Source organism: Cavia porcellus, unplaced genomic scaffold (genome assembly GCF_034190915.1).
Source record: "Cavia porcellus strain 051 isolate PalLab524CR breed Dunkin Hartley unplaced genomic scaffold, mCavPor4.1 scaffold_32, whole genome shotgun sequence".
Lineage (NCBI taxonomy): Eukaryota > Metazoa > Chordata > Mammalia > Rodentia > Caviidae > Cavia > Cavia porcellus.
This window is the reverse complement of record NW_026947515.1, coordinates 17,007,608-17,025,831: the sequence shown is the minus strand read 5'-3', so window position 1 is coordinate 17,025,831 and position 18,224 is coordinate 17,007,608. Positions and strand designations below refer to the sequence as shown.

Sequence of the window (18,224 nt, the reverse complement as noted above, 5' to 3'; positions counted from 1 at the left end):
CACAGTTTTTGAAGGGGTGGGATGTATATGTACATGCATATATGTGTATTTGTACTTACCTGTTTTCCCAGAGATTAACTCTTCCCCAAAAATCTTTTAATGAAATCCTGATTGGAAATATCAACATCACTGGAGAAACAGTAAAAGGTTACCACTGCTGGAGACAAAATAGAGGTTATAAGTCTCATTCTTTACTTGTACACAGTTGTGACAGTGCTTGACAGTAGTTGGACCAGGGCTGGGGATTTAGCTCAGTAGCATAAGCGCCTGCCTTGAAAGCAGGCAGTCGTGAGTTCGATCCCTTGTACCAATAAAAACAAAAAAAGACAGTAGTTGGACCGACAAACAATGGAAGAGACTTTATTCAGCCAGTGGTAGATTGTATCTTTGCAACGAGAGGGTATATTCTTATCTTATTCGGACTTATTTGTAAATTTTAATTTTTTTTTACCATCTGGTTAATATTTATTGCAAAATGGAAAAAACTAACAGTGACTTTCTATAATCCATTGAATAGTTTTTCTTCCATTTATTTCTAATAAGAGAACTTTGTTTTAAGAGTTTTTAGGTACTTTGTCATTTAAAATCATCTGACAGAATAATCTCAGGAACAGTTGTCATAGAGTTGTTTATATGAGGTCCTCATATTATTTGAGATTTTCCCTTTTCAATGATACACTTTTGGGTCCAGATTTAAGTTTTCGCTTCTTCCACACTCAAGCTAAAATGCCAGATTTGGGACATACTGTTGAACTTCAAATCTATTTATGTGGAATTCATTCCTGGGAGTTGTTTCTATCTCTAGGTCTCCGGTGCTGCACCTCCTAGACCAGGGAGTAGTTTTGCTCATTTTGGGTTTGATGAACAACTTATGCACCAGATTCGGAAATCTGAGTATACACAGCCCACTCCAATACAGTGCCAGGTAAGTAAAATAATGAAAGGAAAATAAAGTAAAATAATATTCCATGACTATATTTAGTTGTCAAGTCAGAAGTCAAAGAAAAAGAAAACAGTGCCAATATAGATAGAAAGTGCTAGTCTTTGACTTTTCCTGTTAAAAGGGCAGGGGGGCATATATGAAACCCAAGAGCATTTTTAAAACTCTTAATCATTAAAAAATAAGTTATGAATTACTTACTACTCTTAAGTTGCTAAGAGCTGGGGCATGTTTTTGTATCTGATGTAAGTACATAGAGTTATAATATGAGGAAAATTATTAGGCCTAAACCTAACATAAAAACGATTTGTGTAGGAGAAATTTAGCATTATTAGTAACTAGAATTTTGTCCATGACCTGAAATTTTTGATTTATTATTGAAAGTAATGCCTTTGCTTTCTTATGGAATTTATTTATTCCTACAGAGAAAATGGGATGGATTGTATTTTCTCAATGGGAGGACATTTTTTTATTTTTGGCAGCTACTTTTTTTATGATTGCTTTTGTTTGTTTGTTGAGACAGGGCCTGACTGTACAGTTCAGATTGGCCCTCCATTAACAGTGATCCTCCTACCTCGGTCTCCTAAGTGCTGGGTTTATAGGCATGCACCACCAACCCAGGTGAATAGCTACTTTGATAATAAGTCAGTTTTTCATTTCTGTATATCAAAAAATAGTCATGCATGTTCTGTAAATGGTAGCTGATCCATATGAAGGACATAATATTTGTCCTGTAACCCTAAAAACTGATGAGAATGTCAGCTGTTTTCTATTTCCCAGCCAGTGTGTATGGCTCAAGATATTTTTGTTCGATCGGAAATAAATGGCATTAGTAGTCATTTATCCTTCCCCAAGATTTCTTTCAGTTCATTTTTACAATTGAAATTTGAGAGTAGATACACTTTATTTTTCTCCAGGGTGTACCTGTGGCATTAAGTGGTAGAGATATGATTGGTATTGCTAAAACAGGCAGTGGAAAAACTGCAGCTTTTATCTGGCCCATGTTGATTCATATAATGGATCAGAAGGAATTGGAGCCAGGTGATGGACCAATTGCAGTGATTGTGTGTCCTACAAGGGAACTTTGCCAACAGGTATGTGGTTTATATAGAATGCCTCTGTCTTTGTGTGGACTATGAAAGGATTTTTGTCTTTAATTGTGATAAAGTACACATAAAACTGACCATCTTGACCCCTATACACGTACTTTTTGGGGGGTGATACTAAGGATTGAACTTAAGGCCTTTGTGCTGAGCTACTTCCCAGTCCTGTTTTACTTTTTATTTTGAAACAGAATCTCAGGTCTTGCTAAGTTGGCTGGGCTTGAACTTGTGATCCTCCTGCCTCAGACTTCTTGACTCAATATTAAGCAATTTTAAATGTACAACTCAGTGGTATTAAGTATATTCTTACTGTTGTGCTGACAGAAAACTTTTTGGAAAGTATTATGTGTTATATATTTTCTGTGCTACAAAAACAATTCTGCTGAAAAAAGTATTATGGAAATTGTTTATGTTACATGTTCATAATTTTTCTAGGGTGAATGAACTTTATGGACAGGCAGTGACTGTCTCGGGAAGAAAGTGGAAAGAATGAATAGTCAAGGTTTTTAGACAGCCTAATTTTTATGAATAAAACTGATTTTTAAACTCATAAAAATGAGCTTAATCCTAACTTTAAAAAGGTTTTTTTTTTTTTTTTCTTTCTTTTCTTCCGTGCATGTTAGGTAAGCCCCCTACCTCCTACCTGTATCTTCAATCCTTTTTTAAATTTTATTTTGAGACAGGGTCTTGCTAAATTGCCCAGGTTATTCTTGAGCTTAGTTTGCTGCCTCTTGAGTAGATGGAATTATAGGTGTGTGCCATTTTGCACGCCTAATTTTCTGTGTCATATTCCATTTTCCAGAACTCCATTTTGGGTTGTAATGTATTTGTTAGTGTTACAGTTTGTTAATATGTTATTAACAATTTTATAGATCCATGCTGAATGTAAGCGGTTTGGGAAAGCATACAATCTTCGATCAGTGGCTGTATACGGAGGAGGGAGCATGTGGGAGCAGGCCAAGGCCCTTCAGGAAGGGGCAGAAATTGTTGTGTGTACTCCAGTAAGTATGTCTTTTGTAAATGGCTTCTCAACCTCCCTTGGTATAAAAAACATGATTGGTTTTTGTTATAGTCAGTTTGCAAGGAAAACAATTTAATATAGGACACATAATTTTTAAAATAACTTTATAATTGTCATTCAAAGAATCAAACACAAAAAGTGCAGGAAATCTGCCCACACACTAAAAACCCCAAAAAATCCAGCCATAGACCCCATGGCAATATCCTGCATGAGTCCCAACTGAAGACCTAGAGCCCATGAAAATGGCCCCCACAAGTCCAACTAGAGTCCACAACAATATCTCGTATGACTCTTATTTCATTTATCTGCACTGGGAATGCCCAAAGGTCAGTGGTGGAAGCTAGAAAGTGTGCCAGTAGAATGAAGGATCTGTGCCAGTAGGCTGAGAGATCTGCATTGGAGCTAGGAAGTGATGCTCAAGATAAGGTCTAGAACTCCCCAAAAAGTACTACAGCCATCTTCAGCAACATCGAGGTCCTGAGCTCCTCTGACAATGAGAAGAGCTGAATTCGTATCAGGAAGCCAGTGTGATAAACTTCTTCAGGAAATTTAACAATACACATCTTCCCCTCGAGCCAGGAATCGATGCTCAGAGTAAAGACCAGAGCTCCCCCAAAGTGAGTCACAGCCATTCTTAGCAATAACAAGGTCCTGAGCTCCTCTGACAATAAGAGCAACCAAGTTTACATCCAGAAAGAAACTCAACAAGGCTCCTCCAGGAGAACCAACAGTACTACCACTACTCCTACTGTAGTTCTCCCTTTCATGTTGGCAACAATCCTCAGGTGGGCCATCCACATCCAGCACCATACTGATTCAGTTCAGCTGATGGTTTTACACACACAGACCATTATTTATTTGTCTGTCCTTCACAGTTTTGGAAGGAATTTCCTCTGAAACAGTGTAAGCCAAAATTGAGAATATGGTGATAAATGGCAGCCTCTGGTTTTGTTTTAATTTTGACTGGCAGTTAAGAGTATCTGACATATATATTAGAAGTGTGAATTCCCTTCTATTTCAAATAGCTTTTCTTATGCTCTCACGAGAAATGGATCCATGAATACCAAGAATGAGAAAAATTCAGTATGGTCAGAACTGTCTTCTAATATGTAAACCTTAAAACCCATCAGTAAGGTTTTAAATCAGTTCATTTCAGAATGTCTTCCAGAAGTAGTTCTGGCCACTTAAGCACAGAATTTAAATCACTATTAGTGTAAAAGAAGAATTGAGTTTTTCAAAATTTCTGTTCCTTAGTCCATGTAATATACAAAGTTGGGCTGTTACATCTATCACTGTCTAAGACTGAAGAATTAGTACTTTTGCCAGGACAGCAGCTTTGAAAGGCCTTGTAAATGCTTTTAGTTACATTTACATTCATTTTGTGGATCTCATAGGGTCGACTGATTGATCATGTGAAGAAGAAAGCTACTAATCTTCAAAGAGTCTCTTATCTTGTGTTTGATGAAGCAGATCGAATGTTTGACATGGGATTTGGTATGCTTTGGATACCAGTTTCTTTGTCCCTATCCTTATTACTATTATTTCTTCCATGTCTTTCTAGAAATAAGCAATGTTTTTCAGCATAAGAGAAACTAAAATAGTCATGGATAGGGTTAGACTAGAGGTACAGCTAAGACATTATTTTTGGGAACTTTATCAAGGAAAGCATGGACTGAGGAAAATTGAAAGTGGCTCTATATGTAAGGAGAATATTTTTCTCTCTTTCAGTTTCATTTATGTTGGTGATGTGAAAGTCAAGGTCTGTGTAGGTAGATGTTAGGTCATCCAAAGTCTCTCTGCTTTTCTCTCCTTGACTTTCTCAACTTTGTAAACGTTGTTGTTGTTGTTGTTGTTGTTGTTGTTGTTATAGGGAATTGAACTCACAGCCTTGCACTTGCCATGCAGGCATTATGCTGCTGAGCTATATCCCTGGTCCTCAACTTTGTAAACTTTTAAATAACCATCTTTACTAATTGGAGGGAAAGCTTTTTAGGTTTCAGAATGAAAAATATGTCTTTAAAGTTTTAAAATTTCTTAGATGAGGATTTTATGTAAATTTAATAATTTTTTTTCCAGGCTTTCTAAACTGTATTACAGGTTATAATATTAATTTTCCTGTTCTTCTAGAGTACCAGGTTCGATCCATAGCAAGTCATGTCCGCCCTGACAGACAGAGTATGTATAAAGAAGCTTTATTTAAAAACTATATATTTGCCATCAGAACACTTACTTTAAAAGCACACTCATAGATATAAAAGCAAAAATGATCATGTGTGTACTTGAGAAACCATAAAGGGGAAGATAATAACTATTTATGTGACAGGACCTTGAAGGTCATAGGATATAATTATTTATATCTATTTCTCATCTATTACTTTATAGATGAGAAAATTAAGACTCAAAAATTACTTACCTCAGTTTATGCAGTTTTATCAATGAGTAGAAGTATTGTGCAGTATACATTTGCTGGTTTGAAATAAAAGAATTTTTCCTCAGCCAGGCTAGCAAGTCATTTGTTGACTCAAAAAATAAAAGTAAGGGAGAATCTTCTCAATTTTTAAACTAAAATATCTTTAGTTTTTAAACTTCAAAATTTAAAGTTTAACTTAGTTAAAATTAATGTCAAGAAAATGTTGTGCATATTTAGTTTAAGAAAGCCATACTGTTTATTATAATATAACTTACTTTGCCTTTTAGCTCTCTTATTCAGTGCAACTTTTCGGAAAAAGATTGAAAAACTGGCCAGAGACATCCTGATTGACCCTATTCGTGTGGTACAGGGAGATATTGGAGAGGTAAACTGAAGGAGGGAACCCAATGTGTTATTATATTATATTACAAAGACAGTAGAGTTAATTCTTATTGTTAAAAGAATAAAAATATGTTTACAGATGAGGCAATGTGTTTCAGATTTGTTTTAAACAAGTTGGGAGATAAGTGAAACGAGATTGGCAAAATAGTGATAATTGTTGAAAGTAATTGGTATGTGGGAATCGATTATGTTCATTTCACTTTTCTTTTTTTAAAAAATTTTCAAAGTATTTTTTTTAAGCTTTTAAAGAAATAAATAGATCTGCTTATTTAAGACTACCAGTGAATTAGGTGGAACTGACATTTTAAATGAGTGTGAGAAGAGGCCTGCACAGAATAGAGTGGGATAACTTGAAAGGCCTGGTGGGAATAAAGGTTTGATTTCTAGTCTGTATATATAACTTATTTAAGAAATTTCTCCCAAATTAGGATTTGAAATTTAGTTAGAAATACTTGAGAATTCATAAAGTTCCTTGCTATGACATTTTTGTTTTGTTTTTGCATTTTTAGAGAATATTTTTTAATAACATGTATGTACATACAATTATACGTATATATGGGGTATAACGTGATATTTCAAAACATGTATACCCTATGTGATGGCCAGATCATGGTAACTGACATATCTGTCACCTCATTTTTTATGTGTAGCTGTTTTTGAAATACACAGCTAATCCCCCTCACCCCCAAATACTGGAAATTAAGCCCGGGGCATTGCACTGAGTTGTACCTCTCAGCCCTTTTTATTTATTTTGGGACAGTCTCCGTAAGTTGTGCAGACTGATTTCAAACTTGTAATCTGCCTGCTTCAGCCTTCCAGAGTGCTGGTATCACAGGTGTGTGCCCCAACACCTGGCTTATAACTAATTATTATTAGCTTATTCCCATGTTTATTCCTTTTTTTTTTTTTTTTGTCTTTTTCCTTTTTATCGGAACCAGGGATCGAATTCACGACTGCCTGCTTGCAAGGCAGGGGCTTATGCCACTGAGCTAAATCCCCAGCCCCTCCCATGTTTATTCTTAAGAAAAGTTTCTGTACAGTTAATGCTTTTGCTTTTTTTTTTTTTTTTTTTTTTTTTTTTTTTTTTATGTTCGAGATAGGGTCTTGCTCACTATGTAGTGCAGGGTAGCCATGAACTCATTTATGCAGCTCAGGCCAGTCTTAAACTCATATTGATTCTCTTGCCTCAGTCTCCCAAGTGCTGGGATTACAGGTGTGCACCACCACACTGACTTCAGTTAGTATTTTGACATAGTCCAGTCTTGCCTTTGAATGCCTTCTATTTGCATATATAAATTCATTAACAACAGTTTTCAATCCTGAAAATGATTTTACTTCATTAGAAATAATTTGAATGATCATTTAAAAAAGCATGGCATTTGTATGAATTGGGGTGTTAAAATTTATACACACTTTAGGAAAAGAATAACTTGTATAAATATTATAATACTATGTTTATTGAGACATCATGCAAATCCTAACATGCATTTGTACAAAGCAGCTCCAGTTTACTCGAGTCAGTTGTCTGGTGTGCATTAAAGTATTATACAGGTTTTTCTTTCTTGAGGTATTTATACATTTTTAACAACAGACTGTGTATACACAATGCCTGTATGCATGTGTGTGGTAGAGAATAAGGTGATTTGAGAGGAAAGGTAATTTTTGACCTATACTTGACATGTTTAATTAAGGACCAGTGACAACAGGCACTATTTAAGTATCTTCTAAATGCAGTTGGAAAATACAATACCTACTTCTTCACTTCTTCAGGTGCTCTATGTTATCAGCATCAACAGTCACCTCTTGTATGTCTTTCTTCCCAGGCAAATGAAGATGTGACACAGATTGTGGAGATTCTCCATTCTGGGCCTAGTAAATGGAATTGGCTTACCCGGCGTCTGGTAGAGTTTACCTCTTCAGGGAGTGTTCTCCTATTTGTTACTAAAAAAGCTAATGCTGAAGAGCTAGCCAATAACCTTAAGCAGGAGGGTCATAATCTTGGCCTGCTCCATGGGGACATGGACCAGAGTGAGAGAAACAAGGTCATTTCAGACTTTAAGAAAAAGGACATCCCAGTCCTGGTGGCTACTGATGTTGCAGGTAGAGTATGAACTTCATTGCAGCTTTAGTCTCTGTCCTAAGGATACTATCTTACCCAGTAATATGACCTGCAACATCTGAGCAGGCTGATTGAAGGGCTGGCTTGGTTGGCTTTATTCTGTGGAGCAGCGTTTCGGCAGTAATCACAACCTGGAACTCTGAATACCACTTTTTCCTTAGTGCTTCTCTTTCTTTGATAAAAATATCTCTAGCTAGCAGGGGTGAAGGGGGTGGTGGGACACCTTTACTATGTGTCTGAATATGCACATGTTTACACTGTTTATATCTTATGATCAGTATAAATAAGGTAAGTTGTTGGGCATACTTCTCTCAAGACTGGAAATGTTTCTAGAGTATGACTGTTGGCTTTGTTCTGCATAGTTTTTTGGTTTTGTCTTATTACAATTTTTTTTTTTTTGTCTTTTTCGGTACCAGGGATCGAACTCACGACTGCCGGCTTGCAAGGCAAGCGCTTATGCCGCTGAGCTAAATCCCCAGCCCCATAATTTTGTTCTTAAGATATGTTTCACAGGGGCTGGGGATTTAGCTCAGCGGCATAAGCGCCTGCCTTGCAAGCCGGCAGTCGTGAGTTCGATCCCTGGTACCGAAAAAAACGAAAAAGACAAAAAAAAAAAGGTATGTTTCACTACATTGTCCAGGGTTGCCTTCAGCTATGGAACCCAGGCTGGCCTGAAACTCAGTTATTCTGACCCAACACCACAAGAACTGGGGTTACATACATGTGCCATAATACTTGGCTTTATCTGCAGAGTTTTTTTGGTTTTTGATTGTTTTTTCTTTTATCTATTTCTATTTTTTTAGGCTGAGTCTGAGAAAGATGGTGCAATTAATACAAACTCATATCATTAATAGCTATTCATTTGGCTGGCATAGCACAACAAATTGGAGTCTAGTTTAAAATAAATATATTGCAAAATTCATTTCATCTATTTTTAGTTTCAGTGTAGCTAGTAGACTCTTGTGTTTTTCTCTATGTCTTGCATTGTATTTCTGTTGGACAACAGTACTGCTAAAATAGTCCCTTTCAGCTGTTTTGTTTGTGAGGCAAGAGGTAGATGTGTTTTGTTTTTAATAGTTATAGGAACAAGCAGAATTTATCATCTCAGCAGTGGTAGAAAAAAAAAAGAATTTATCAAAAAAAAGAAGAACTGGGATAAATTGATAGTTGTTTCTTTTATTTTTTGTTTGGTTTTAAAGAGAAAAAAATAACTTCAGAACAGGTAATGAAAGGGTAGCAATTGTTAATACCTTGGGGTTTGTTATCTTTAAATTACTCAGAGTACAAGATACCGCATTTAATTTTGCAAACAATATTAGCACAAAAATTCTTTTCAGTGAATTAGAGAAATTAGTAGTATAACTATCTTTTCTATATATTTATTTCTTTTAGCCTTCTGATATCCTCTTCAGTTTCCTTTTTCAGAGTAGTATAGCTTTCAAAATATACGTCTTTTACGTCCTTCATTGCTACCAAGGTATTTCATTTGTTTGATGCTATTGTGGAAGGTGTTATTTCCCTAATTTCTCTCTCAGTGGGTTTGTTTGTGTACAGGAAGGCTATTGATTTTTGAGTGTTGATTTGTATCCAGCTACACTACTAAATTTGCCTATTATATCTAACAATTTTTAGTAGAATTTTGGGTATCTTCTATGTGGAATATCATGTCACCTGCAAATAATAATAATTTAACTTTTTCCTTTTCTATCATTACTCCTTTTATTTTATCTTTCAAAGAATAAACATCAGTTCTTTTTTTTTTTTAAGTTTCCAGTGCGTTAATTTGTGCTCTGATCTTTATAGTTTCTTCCCTTGTATGAGCTTTTGACTTAACCTGTTACTGTTTTTGTAGAAGTTTGAGGTTCATCATGAAGTTGTTTATTGCACTTGCTCTGTTTTCCTAATTGGGTATTTACTGCTATATATTTCCTTCATAGGACTGCTTTCATTGTGTCCTGTAAGTCCTAATATGTTGCATTGTCATTATCATTTAACTGTAGAAACTAATTTCTTCTTTAATTTCTACTGTGACCCGTGGTTGTTCAGGAGGGTGCTATTTAATTTCCATGTGTTTATGAAGTTCCTGTGGTTTCTTTTGCCTTGTTACCCAGTTTCATGTGCTATGGTCTGATAATATGCTTGGGATAATTTCAGTTCTTTTGCATTTAGTTAAGCATGTTCTATGAGCTAGTTTGTAGACTGTTTTGGAGAATGTGCTGCATGCAGCTGAGAACAATGTGTATTTCAATGTTGTGGGTTGAAACACTGTGGACATCTACTAAGTCCATTTGTTCAAAAGTTTGGTTCTGTTTGAATATTTAATTTTGTTCAGTTGATTTGTTTGTGTCAGTGAAGTATTGAGATCCCCCAGTACAATTGTATTAGTGCTTATTTGATTTTTCATGCCCGTTAATACTTGTTTTGTATAGTTAGGTACACCGATATTTGTTGCATATATATTTATGACATCTCTTTTTCTTGGATTGTTCCCTTTACAAGGATATAGTGGCCTTTTTTATCTCTTTTAGTAAGTCTTGGCTTGAAATTCACTTTGTCTGCAAATAGAATAGCTACTCCTTTTTTCTGAGTTCCTGTTGCATGGAGTATTGTTTTCCATCCTTCAACTTTCAGTCTCTGAATTTTGTTTTTTTCCCCCTCCTTCTGTTTGTTTGCCTTGTGTGGTGAATTTCTTCTATTTGAGGTTCATGGAGTTACAGTCCTTGTTATCTCTAGAATGTTCTTCAGAACATTTTGGAGTTCTAGTTTGGTGATCATAAATTTCATCAGATGTGTTTTTGTCATGTAAGTATCTTATGTCTCTCAGTTTTGAAAGACATTATTGCAAGGAACATCAATCTGGGTTGAAGGTTGTTGTCCTTATCACTCCAAGCTCTCCTGCTGAGAAATCAGCTGTGATTCTGCTGGGCTTTCCTTTATAAGTGATATATTTCTTGTCCCTTGGCAACTTTTAATATTCCATTGTGTTGAATTTCTGGAATTTTGACTATGGTATGCCTGGCTGTAGATTTTTTTTCATTATGGTTAATTGGAGATCTATATGCGTCACTTACTGTATATCAAATTCTTTTTCTCTACCAGGGAAGTTTTCTGCCATGATATCTGTTAACAGGTTTTAAATCATTTGTAATATCTCCTGCCTTTATCATTGACTCCAGTCAATCTTGTTATTTTTCTTTGTCTCATCTAGCAGCTCCTGGACTGATTTTTCATGATCCCTAAGCGCAAGCCTGTCTTCTGTATCTGAGATGCTGTCCTCACATTGGCTTAATCTACTGTCAATACTTTTCAATGAAATTTTATCCCCCCAGTAGAATTTTCATTTCTGTGGATATCTGCTTGAATCTCCAGAAACAAATGGATTCCATTTCTTTACTATGCTGAACATTCATGGCTTCTATAATTTTCTTGTGTTCCTCTATTTTTTGTCTGTGTCTGCTCTAAAGTCACTAAGGACACCACCCCTGCAGTTATCAGAGAAATTATTTCTGAATTGATTTTTTTCTAGACCTCAGTCGTTCTTTGTCATTACCACTTCAGAGAAACGAGATGAGTTGCTTTCAAATTGACCCACTTCTTGCCCCAAGTTTCCCTTTGGTGAACGAGATGTCTAGAACTGCATCGCGTTTAAGTGTCTTCTTGTTTTCTTTTCTCTATTAATTCCTGGGATAATGCTTGTAAATTGCCTGTGATGGGTTGCTTTATTACTGGTCTTTAGAACCCTTAGAAAAAGACTACTTCTGACCAGGTGTAGCTGGTTTTGGAATTTTGAGTCCTTCGCAAGATCCTACCTCTTTGATTTGTTGGGAATGAGAAGTTGCTACCTGTTGGGCAACTGATTCTTTGGTACTGGACTACCATATTTTCTGTGACCCTTAGTCGCAGTTTTGGAATACCAAGAAGAACATTGGTTTAGAGCAGTTGTCAGAACACCGCTTCAAAATTGAGAAACTGAGCTAACTATTAATTTGTTACCTTTAACCATATGAACTAGATTGTAATTACTGCCAACATGGTGGTACATGCCTATAATCCCAGCACTCCGGAGACTGAGGCAGGAGGTACATCATGCATTGTACCCTGGGCTACAAACTGAGCTCAAGGCCAGCCTGATCTGCATGGTAAACCCTGTCTCAAAAGGACCCCCCCCCAAAGATTTTTTGTAGTTACATAACAAAATCTAAAGCCAGAAAATTAAATGCTGTATACAAGTCCTTAATATGTGAATTTTGCCCTAAGAGGTTAAAATTTAAAATGGATTAGAGAGAAAATAGAGAAGTGGAAGAAGAGGAAGAGATTAGAAGTAATCCTGGAGGACATTGGGAAACTGGTACAGAAGACTAGAGATAAAAAAAAAAAAAAAGAAAAGCTAGAGATATAAAAAAGAACAGAAGCACAACCACAAAAAGGCTAGAAACCACATTCAGACTCATAAAAACAAGAACAAACAATGAAGGAAAAAAAGAATAACAAAACCACGACTACAAAAAACAAATAGAAAAAAAAGAAAGAAAAAATTGCACTTCTAGGTTTGCCTCTGCTGTCGCTGGGTAGACGGTCCCAGTCCATACCAGTCTATCCCAGTAAGTCAGCAGGAGCTTTTTGGTGGGGTAGTGGATAATCTCAACAAGCCTGTACCTTTTGGCTGGAGCCCAGCTGGGAGTCACTAGATGGAGCCAGCAGCCATTCTCAATTCTGAGCTCAGTTGACCCCTCTCTAAAATGACTCCTGGTCAGTCACTGTCTTATGTAGTGTGGCTGAGCCCTCAGCACTCACTGTCAGCTAGTGGAGTCTTCCATGTCCACTACTGCATATTTCTGTGACGGCCTCTGGGGTTACCAGCAGTCACTGTGTGTCCACACATTTGAGTCGCTTTTCTTGCATAGTGAGTCCTGACTGGGGAGGAGGCACCACTGGCTACTTCTCTTTTCTTCTTTCAGGTTTCACTCTCCACTCTTTCTGTGGACTTCAGTTCCTCAGAAAGAAGCCTATGAGACACAGGCTTCAGATCCTTTCTGGGTCCAGGGAACCCACTCCTCCATGTTTTCCTCACATTGCTATATTCTAGTATCTGGACAAGGACTCAGGCCCTTTCTCAGCTGCCTACCATTCTGCCATCTGGGTGAAGGCTCCTGTTCTGCTGTATTTTAATAGTTACCCTTATAACTGGTATTTTCTTACAGAAAAGACAAAAGTTCTCAGGCGTAAGACACATCTGAGATACAGTGGTACATCCATCTAGTCCCAGCCAAGACAGGAGAAATTGTACATTTGAGGCCAGGGTTACACTTCTTCCTAGTTTCATTTTTTTAAAAATATATTCCAGGTGCAAGAAAGAGGACCTAGTAGATTAATGATACCAAAAGATACAAGTCCTTTATCATAGATGGCCCAGCCCAGCATCATAGAATCTATCATAGTAACACTGGAAAACTTAAGTACAGTTCACCAAATCTGTGTACTCAGATAAAGGAGATGTTGGCTCTTAAAGCTCAAGTATTTCTATTTACTTTGATCTTTATTCTAGATGAAGAATGAAAGAATTTGGTTTGTTTTATTTTAGCCCGTGGTCTGGACATTCCTTCAATTAAAACTGTCATTAACTATGATGTGGCACGAGACATTGATACCCATACACATAGGATTGGCCGCACAGGAAGAGCCGGTGAGAAAGGTGTGGCCTATACCTTATTGACCCCCAAGGACAGCAATTTCGCTGGTGACCTTGTCCGGAACTTGGAAGGAGCCAACCAACATGTATCCAAAGAGCTCTTAGATCTCGCAATGCAGGTAAGGGACTAGACATACTTTAAATTACCTCAGATCATACAGCTGTAATATTTTAGCTGGTAGAGGAGATTATATATATTTGACAAGAAAACAGGCAGTAGGGTTATGAGACACAGGCTTCAAATGTGGGATGATAGTATCTATCCTCATCTCTGTTTGTCTTCTGTCAATGCCATGTCTCTTAAAAAGCTGCTACTTGCTGTATGCTAAAATTTGTCCCCAAGATTTCTACTTGCCCACTTCACAGTGTACTGAGAAGTAAATTTAATTTCAAAGAAGAGCTATTCTTCGTGCTCTTCTCCAAAGAACTCTTTTTCTTTTTCTTTTTGGTAGCGGGGCTTGAACTCAGGACTACACACTTGGAAGGAAGCACTTATGCCACTGAGCTAAATCTCTAGTCCTAGAACTCTTTTTCTTTTGTGGTGCTAAACATGTGTGATGTCTTTTTTGGTTTTTTTTGGCCTTTTTCCTTTTTATCGGTACGGGGGATTGAACTCACGACTGCCTGCTTGCAAGGCAGGCGCTTATGCCGCTGAGCTAAATCCCCAGCCCCGTGATGTCTTGAAGAAAGCAGTTTTGTAGTGCTTCTTGAGTATTCTTTACACACAGAGATCTTAAGTCTTTGACCACATAGTGATTATTCTCTTCCTAGGTATGCCACAGTCCAAAACTGCTTCTGTCAAATCAAATCTTGAGTTACAATTATAAGTTTGCAAGTTACAAATGAGTTCAGAACAAGATCTGATTTTAGGAACTGTTAAGTGTCTAATTCTTTGCCTGGTTGTAATATAAGACTGCCTGTGTTTCTGATTCTAGGTGTTAAGGACTATATAGTAGAGAGACAGTGCTAAACTAAAGTTTTAAATGGGATATGTTTTGTTTTGGGCAGTTTTTTACATCTGTTTTAGTGCCTCAGGTTCTCTATGCTTAGCACTTTCCTTAAGCCTCTGAAGTACTTTAACAGTAACGTGTGATTATTGCCTTAAACTCTCAAAGATGTTTGCATTCCTTTTGTTAGAGTGTCTCTCTGTTTAGTTCAGGCTAGCCTTGAACTCACTCCAGGCTAACTGCAAATAATTCCCTCAGCCTCTGCAAGTGCTGGGATTATAGACATGCACCACCCTGCCTAGCAAGATGTTGACATTCTTAAGAAAATGTGAATAACTCTGATGAGAGTATTCTGGCAATGATCAAGTCCATGAAAACTTTTAGGCTCTGGATAAATAAATTTTGTTTTTTAGTTACTCGTCCTTCCTAGGAGTTTGTCTCTAGAATCATTTCTAGTAAGTGTGATTTCACCTAGCTTAATTTGAGATGTCTCACTGAGTTGTGTATGTGTGTGTATATGGGCCGGGTTTGAACTTGTGATTCCTCTTCCTTGTCCTTCCATAGTGCTGGGATTACAGGCTTACACCACGAGATCCAACTACCACTCTGCTTTTGAAGTTTACCTATTCATTGCCCTTCTAGGAGATAGGCCCTGGTGTAAGGAACAGTAAGGGAAGCCTTAGCTAAGCATCTAAGCCTCCTGACAAATTTAGTGAGTTAAACTATCAAAAAGAAACAAGTCTGTAGTTCCTGTGAACAATTCCAATTCCCTTTGGTTATAAATGCATTAGCTAAAAATGAAACTGAACTCTTCCCTCCCAAATTTCCTCTTTGACCTTGTTCTTTTGATCTCTTCCTTTCCCTGGCTTAACTTTGAATTGTGTTCAATGCAGAATGCCTGGTTTCGGAAATCTCGCTTCAAAGGAGGGAAAGGCAAAAAGCTGAACATTGGTGGAGGTGGCCTGGGCTATAGGGAGCGGCCTGGTCTAGGCTCTGAGAACACAGTGAGTACAAACTACTTCAGTTCTCTTGGGATCAGTCCCATGTCTTTAATGATGGTAAATTGAATCTGATCTACCTATGAAAGTTCCAGAAAGTTCAAAGCCTCTTCAGTACTGAGCATGTATTTAATCTGACTTGAGTTAATGTGTAGTACTGGTTCATAATGAAACTTACTATTAGTGAAGCATCTGTGTGTACTTGGCTGACTAGGGCTTGCTCAGGAAATTAGTTCAGATTTTCCATGGTACTAAAGTTACCATCCTTGGATGTTCGCAGACAACTCCTACCTCAGATTTGGTCAGTCAGAAACTAGAGGAGGGACCCAGCAGTCTATTTTTATAATTCTTCCAGCTCTAGTTTAGCCTGCTGCTGGGGAAAACTTGCTAGAGAGTCACTGTATAAACTAGCTTACACTTTGTCACTAAACTCAGGAATGATTCCTACAGTCTGGGGAAATTGTTTCAAAAGCACATGAAATGAAATGTTTCAAACAAGCCAAATAACCTCACACCAGCTTAACTACCTACTTTGTCTGATTATCCTTCCTTTCATTTTTTTTCCTTCGCTTCCCTTCTCTCCCTCTTTTCCTTCCTTCTTCGTCTCCTTTCCTCTCTTCTCCTCTCCTCTCCTCTCTTCTCCTCTTTCTTCCTCTTCCCTCTCTCCCTCCCTTCCCCTCCTTCCCTTCTTCTTCCTATTTTGCAATAAGTAACTTGCTATGCTGCCCATGCTGTTCTCTGATTCATGGGATCAAGCGACCCTCCTACCTCAACCTCCCAAGTACATACCTGGGGCTATAGGTATGTGCAGCCATGCCACGCTTGAGTTTTTCTGTGGCATTTTGTTTGATTTTGTTTTGTATTTGTACTGGAGATGAAACCCAAACATGCTGTACCAGTAAGCTATATTCCCAGCCCTTTTTTTTTGTTTTGTTTTTGAGAATAGGCTATTGCTAAATTGCCCAGGTTAGCCTTGAATTTAGTCCTCATGGCTCAGCTTCCTGACTAACATGGACTACAGGTATTGTTTACCATGCCTGGCTGCTTGTTTTGTTCTTTGAGACACAGGATCTCCTTGAGTTTTCCAGGCTGGTCTCAAACTCATAAACCTATGTGATCCTACCAGCTCAGCCTATCAAGTAGCTGGGACTAAAGATGTACACCTCCCTATTTTCTGACATGTATTATTCCTGAACCATGGAAGAAAGTTGCCAATTTTCTGTAGTGTTACGTAAACTTTGCATCTTCAATAAATATTCTTCCCTTGCTACAGTAATGATGATGATAATGATGGAGATGGTGGTGATAGCCAATAATTATTGAACATTTATATGTGGCAGGCCCATTCCAAGTATTTAAAGCAGTTCATCTTCTGTGTGTAAGTACAGATAATAAAACAGAGACCTTGTAGTTACGTACTGGTAAGTGTCAAAGCAGAGATTGAGATCCTTAGCGGTCTTAATTTAGAGGCTAAGCAGTTATATAGTATGCTATTCTGGTGGCTTTTTCATGTTTAACATAATTTTTACTTAACTGAATATTTATATAAGTAATACATGCTGAACTTTGGGTGTAATCCAATGGCATTTCCAAGAATGGAATTGTTGGGTGAAGGGCATAGGAATGTTTAGATGACTGTCATCATTTCCCACAAATGGCAACTTTCTAAAAATATCCAAATCTCATTGTAGCTCTTACTGCAGAGTTTTTAGTATAATGAGCTCCAGTCTTTGGTAGTTACATTTCCATCTATTTTTTTTGTCCTTATGGATATGTTTTATTTTTTAGGATCGAGGAAATAACAACAATGTGATGAGTAATTATGAGGCCTACAAGCCCTCTACAGGAGCCATGGGAGATCGCCTGACAGCAATGAAAGCAGCTTTCCAGGTTTGAAATAAGTATTTTTTTAAAAAAAAGGCTTTCTGGACAGTGTGGGAGCTGTAGTCTTCCTGAGGTGGTAACTGACACTAGACCTCATGCTAGATTTAGGGGTTTCCCTTTGTCACATTGCCTGGATTTCACATACAGACATTGCTCATTCCCCAACCGGGTTCCATCCCTGCAACTAGGTAGTTAATTGGTCACTAAATGAGGAATTGTTTATAATATGCAGAACAAAGAAATGGCCAAAGGAAACTCTTAACTTAGTAAGTTTGCTTTTATTAGCATAATTTTTATATCTAGTAAGGTGTACTGCACAAAAAAGAATTGAGATTCTATAAACAAGATACACAGAGTACAAAAAAAAAAAAAAAAAGATGGGTCATAAGTCCAAACAGCATGCCTGTCTTTAAAAAAAAAAAAACAGGTAGTGGTTAAATGGAGAATTTCTGTATAAACTTAACAGTAGCTTATCTAGAGAGACAAGTTAGAGCTAGGGAAAACCCTCATGGTGGTCATTTGTATCAGCAGCCAGAGCCTGAGACTGCTATACGGTAGGAGGGTCTGTTTCATTCCCTAGTTCCACAACCTTTGGTGTTGCCCACCTATAAGGCATAGCTGTAAAAATTTCCCTTTTTGGCTAAGACTAGTTTGATTCTGTTGTCTGTTGTGAACAGTATGTTGTTTTTGTTTTTAATTTGTTTTATTTTG

At 37.3% G+C, this 18,224-nt stretch overlaps 1 protein-coding gene across 4 annotated transcripts in view; it reads left to right on the top strand.

The window, feature by feature from the left end:
• Nucleotides 1–18,224, top strand: part of Ddx42 (DEAD-box helicase 42) — a 51,632-nt gene that overhangs the window by 30,921 nt on the left and 2,487 nt on the right. For all 4 annotated transcript variants that reach the window (XM_063242616.1, XM_063242615.1, XM_063242614.1 and 1 more), the window contains 10 exons: nt 806–925; nt 1,858–2,034; nt 2,916–3,044; nt 4,459–4,558; nt 5,192–5,239; nt 5,762–5,859; nt 7,700–7,976; nt 13,577–13,803; nt 15,525–15,635; nt 17,418–17,519. In XM_063242616.1, coding sequence (XP_063098686.1) covers nt 806–925; nt 1,858–2,034; nt 2,916–3,044; nt 4,459–4,558; nt 5,192–5,239; nt 5,762–5,859; nt 7,700–7,976; nt 13,577–13,803; nt 15,525–15,635; nt 17,418–17,519 — 1,389 coding nt within the window. The remainder of the gene's footprint in view (nt 1–805; nt 926–1,857; nt 2,035–2,915; nt 3,045–4,458; nt 4,559–5,191; nt 5,240–5,761; nt 5,860–7,699; nt 7,977–13,576; nt 13,804–15,524; nt 15,636–17,417; nt 17,520–18,224) is intronic.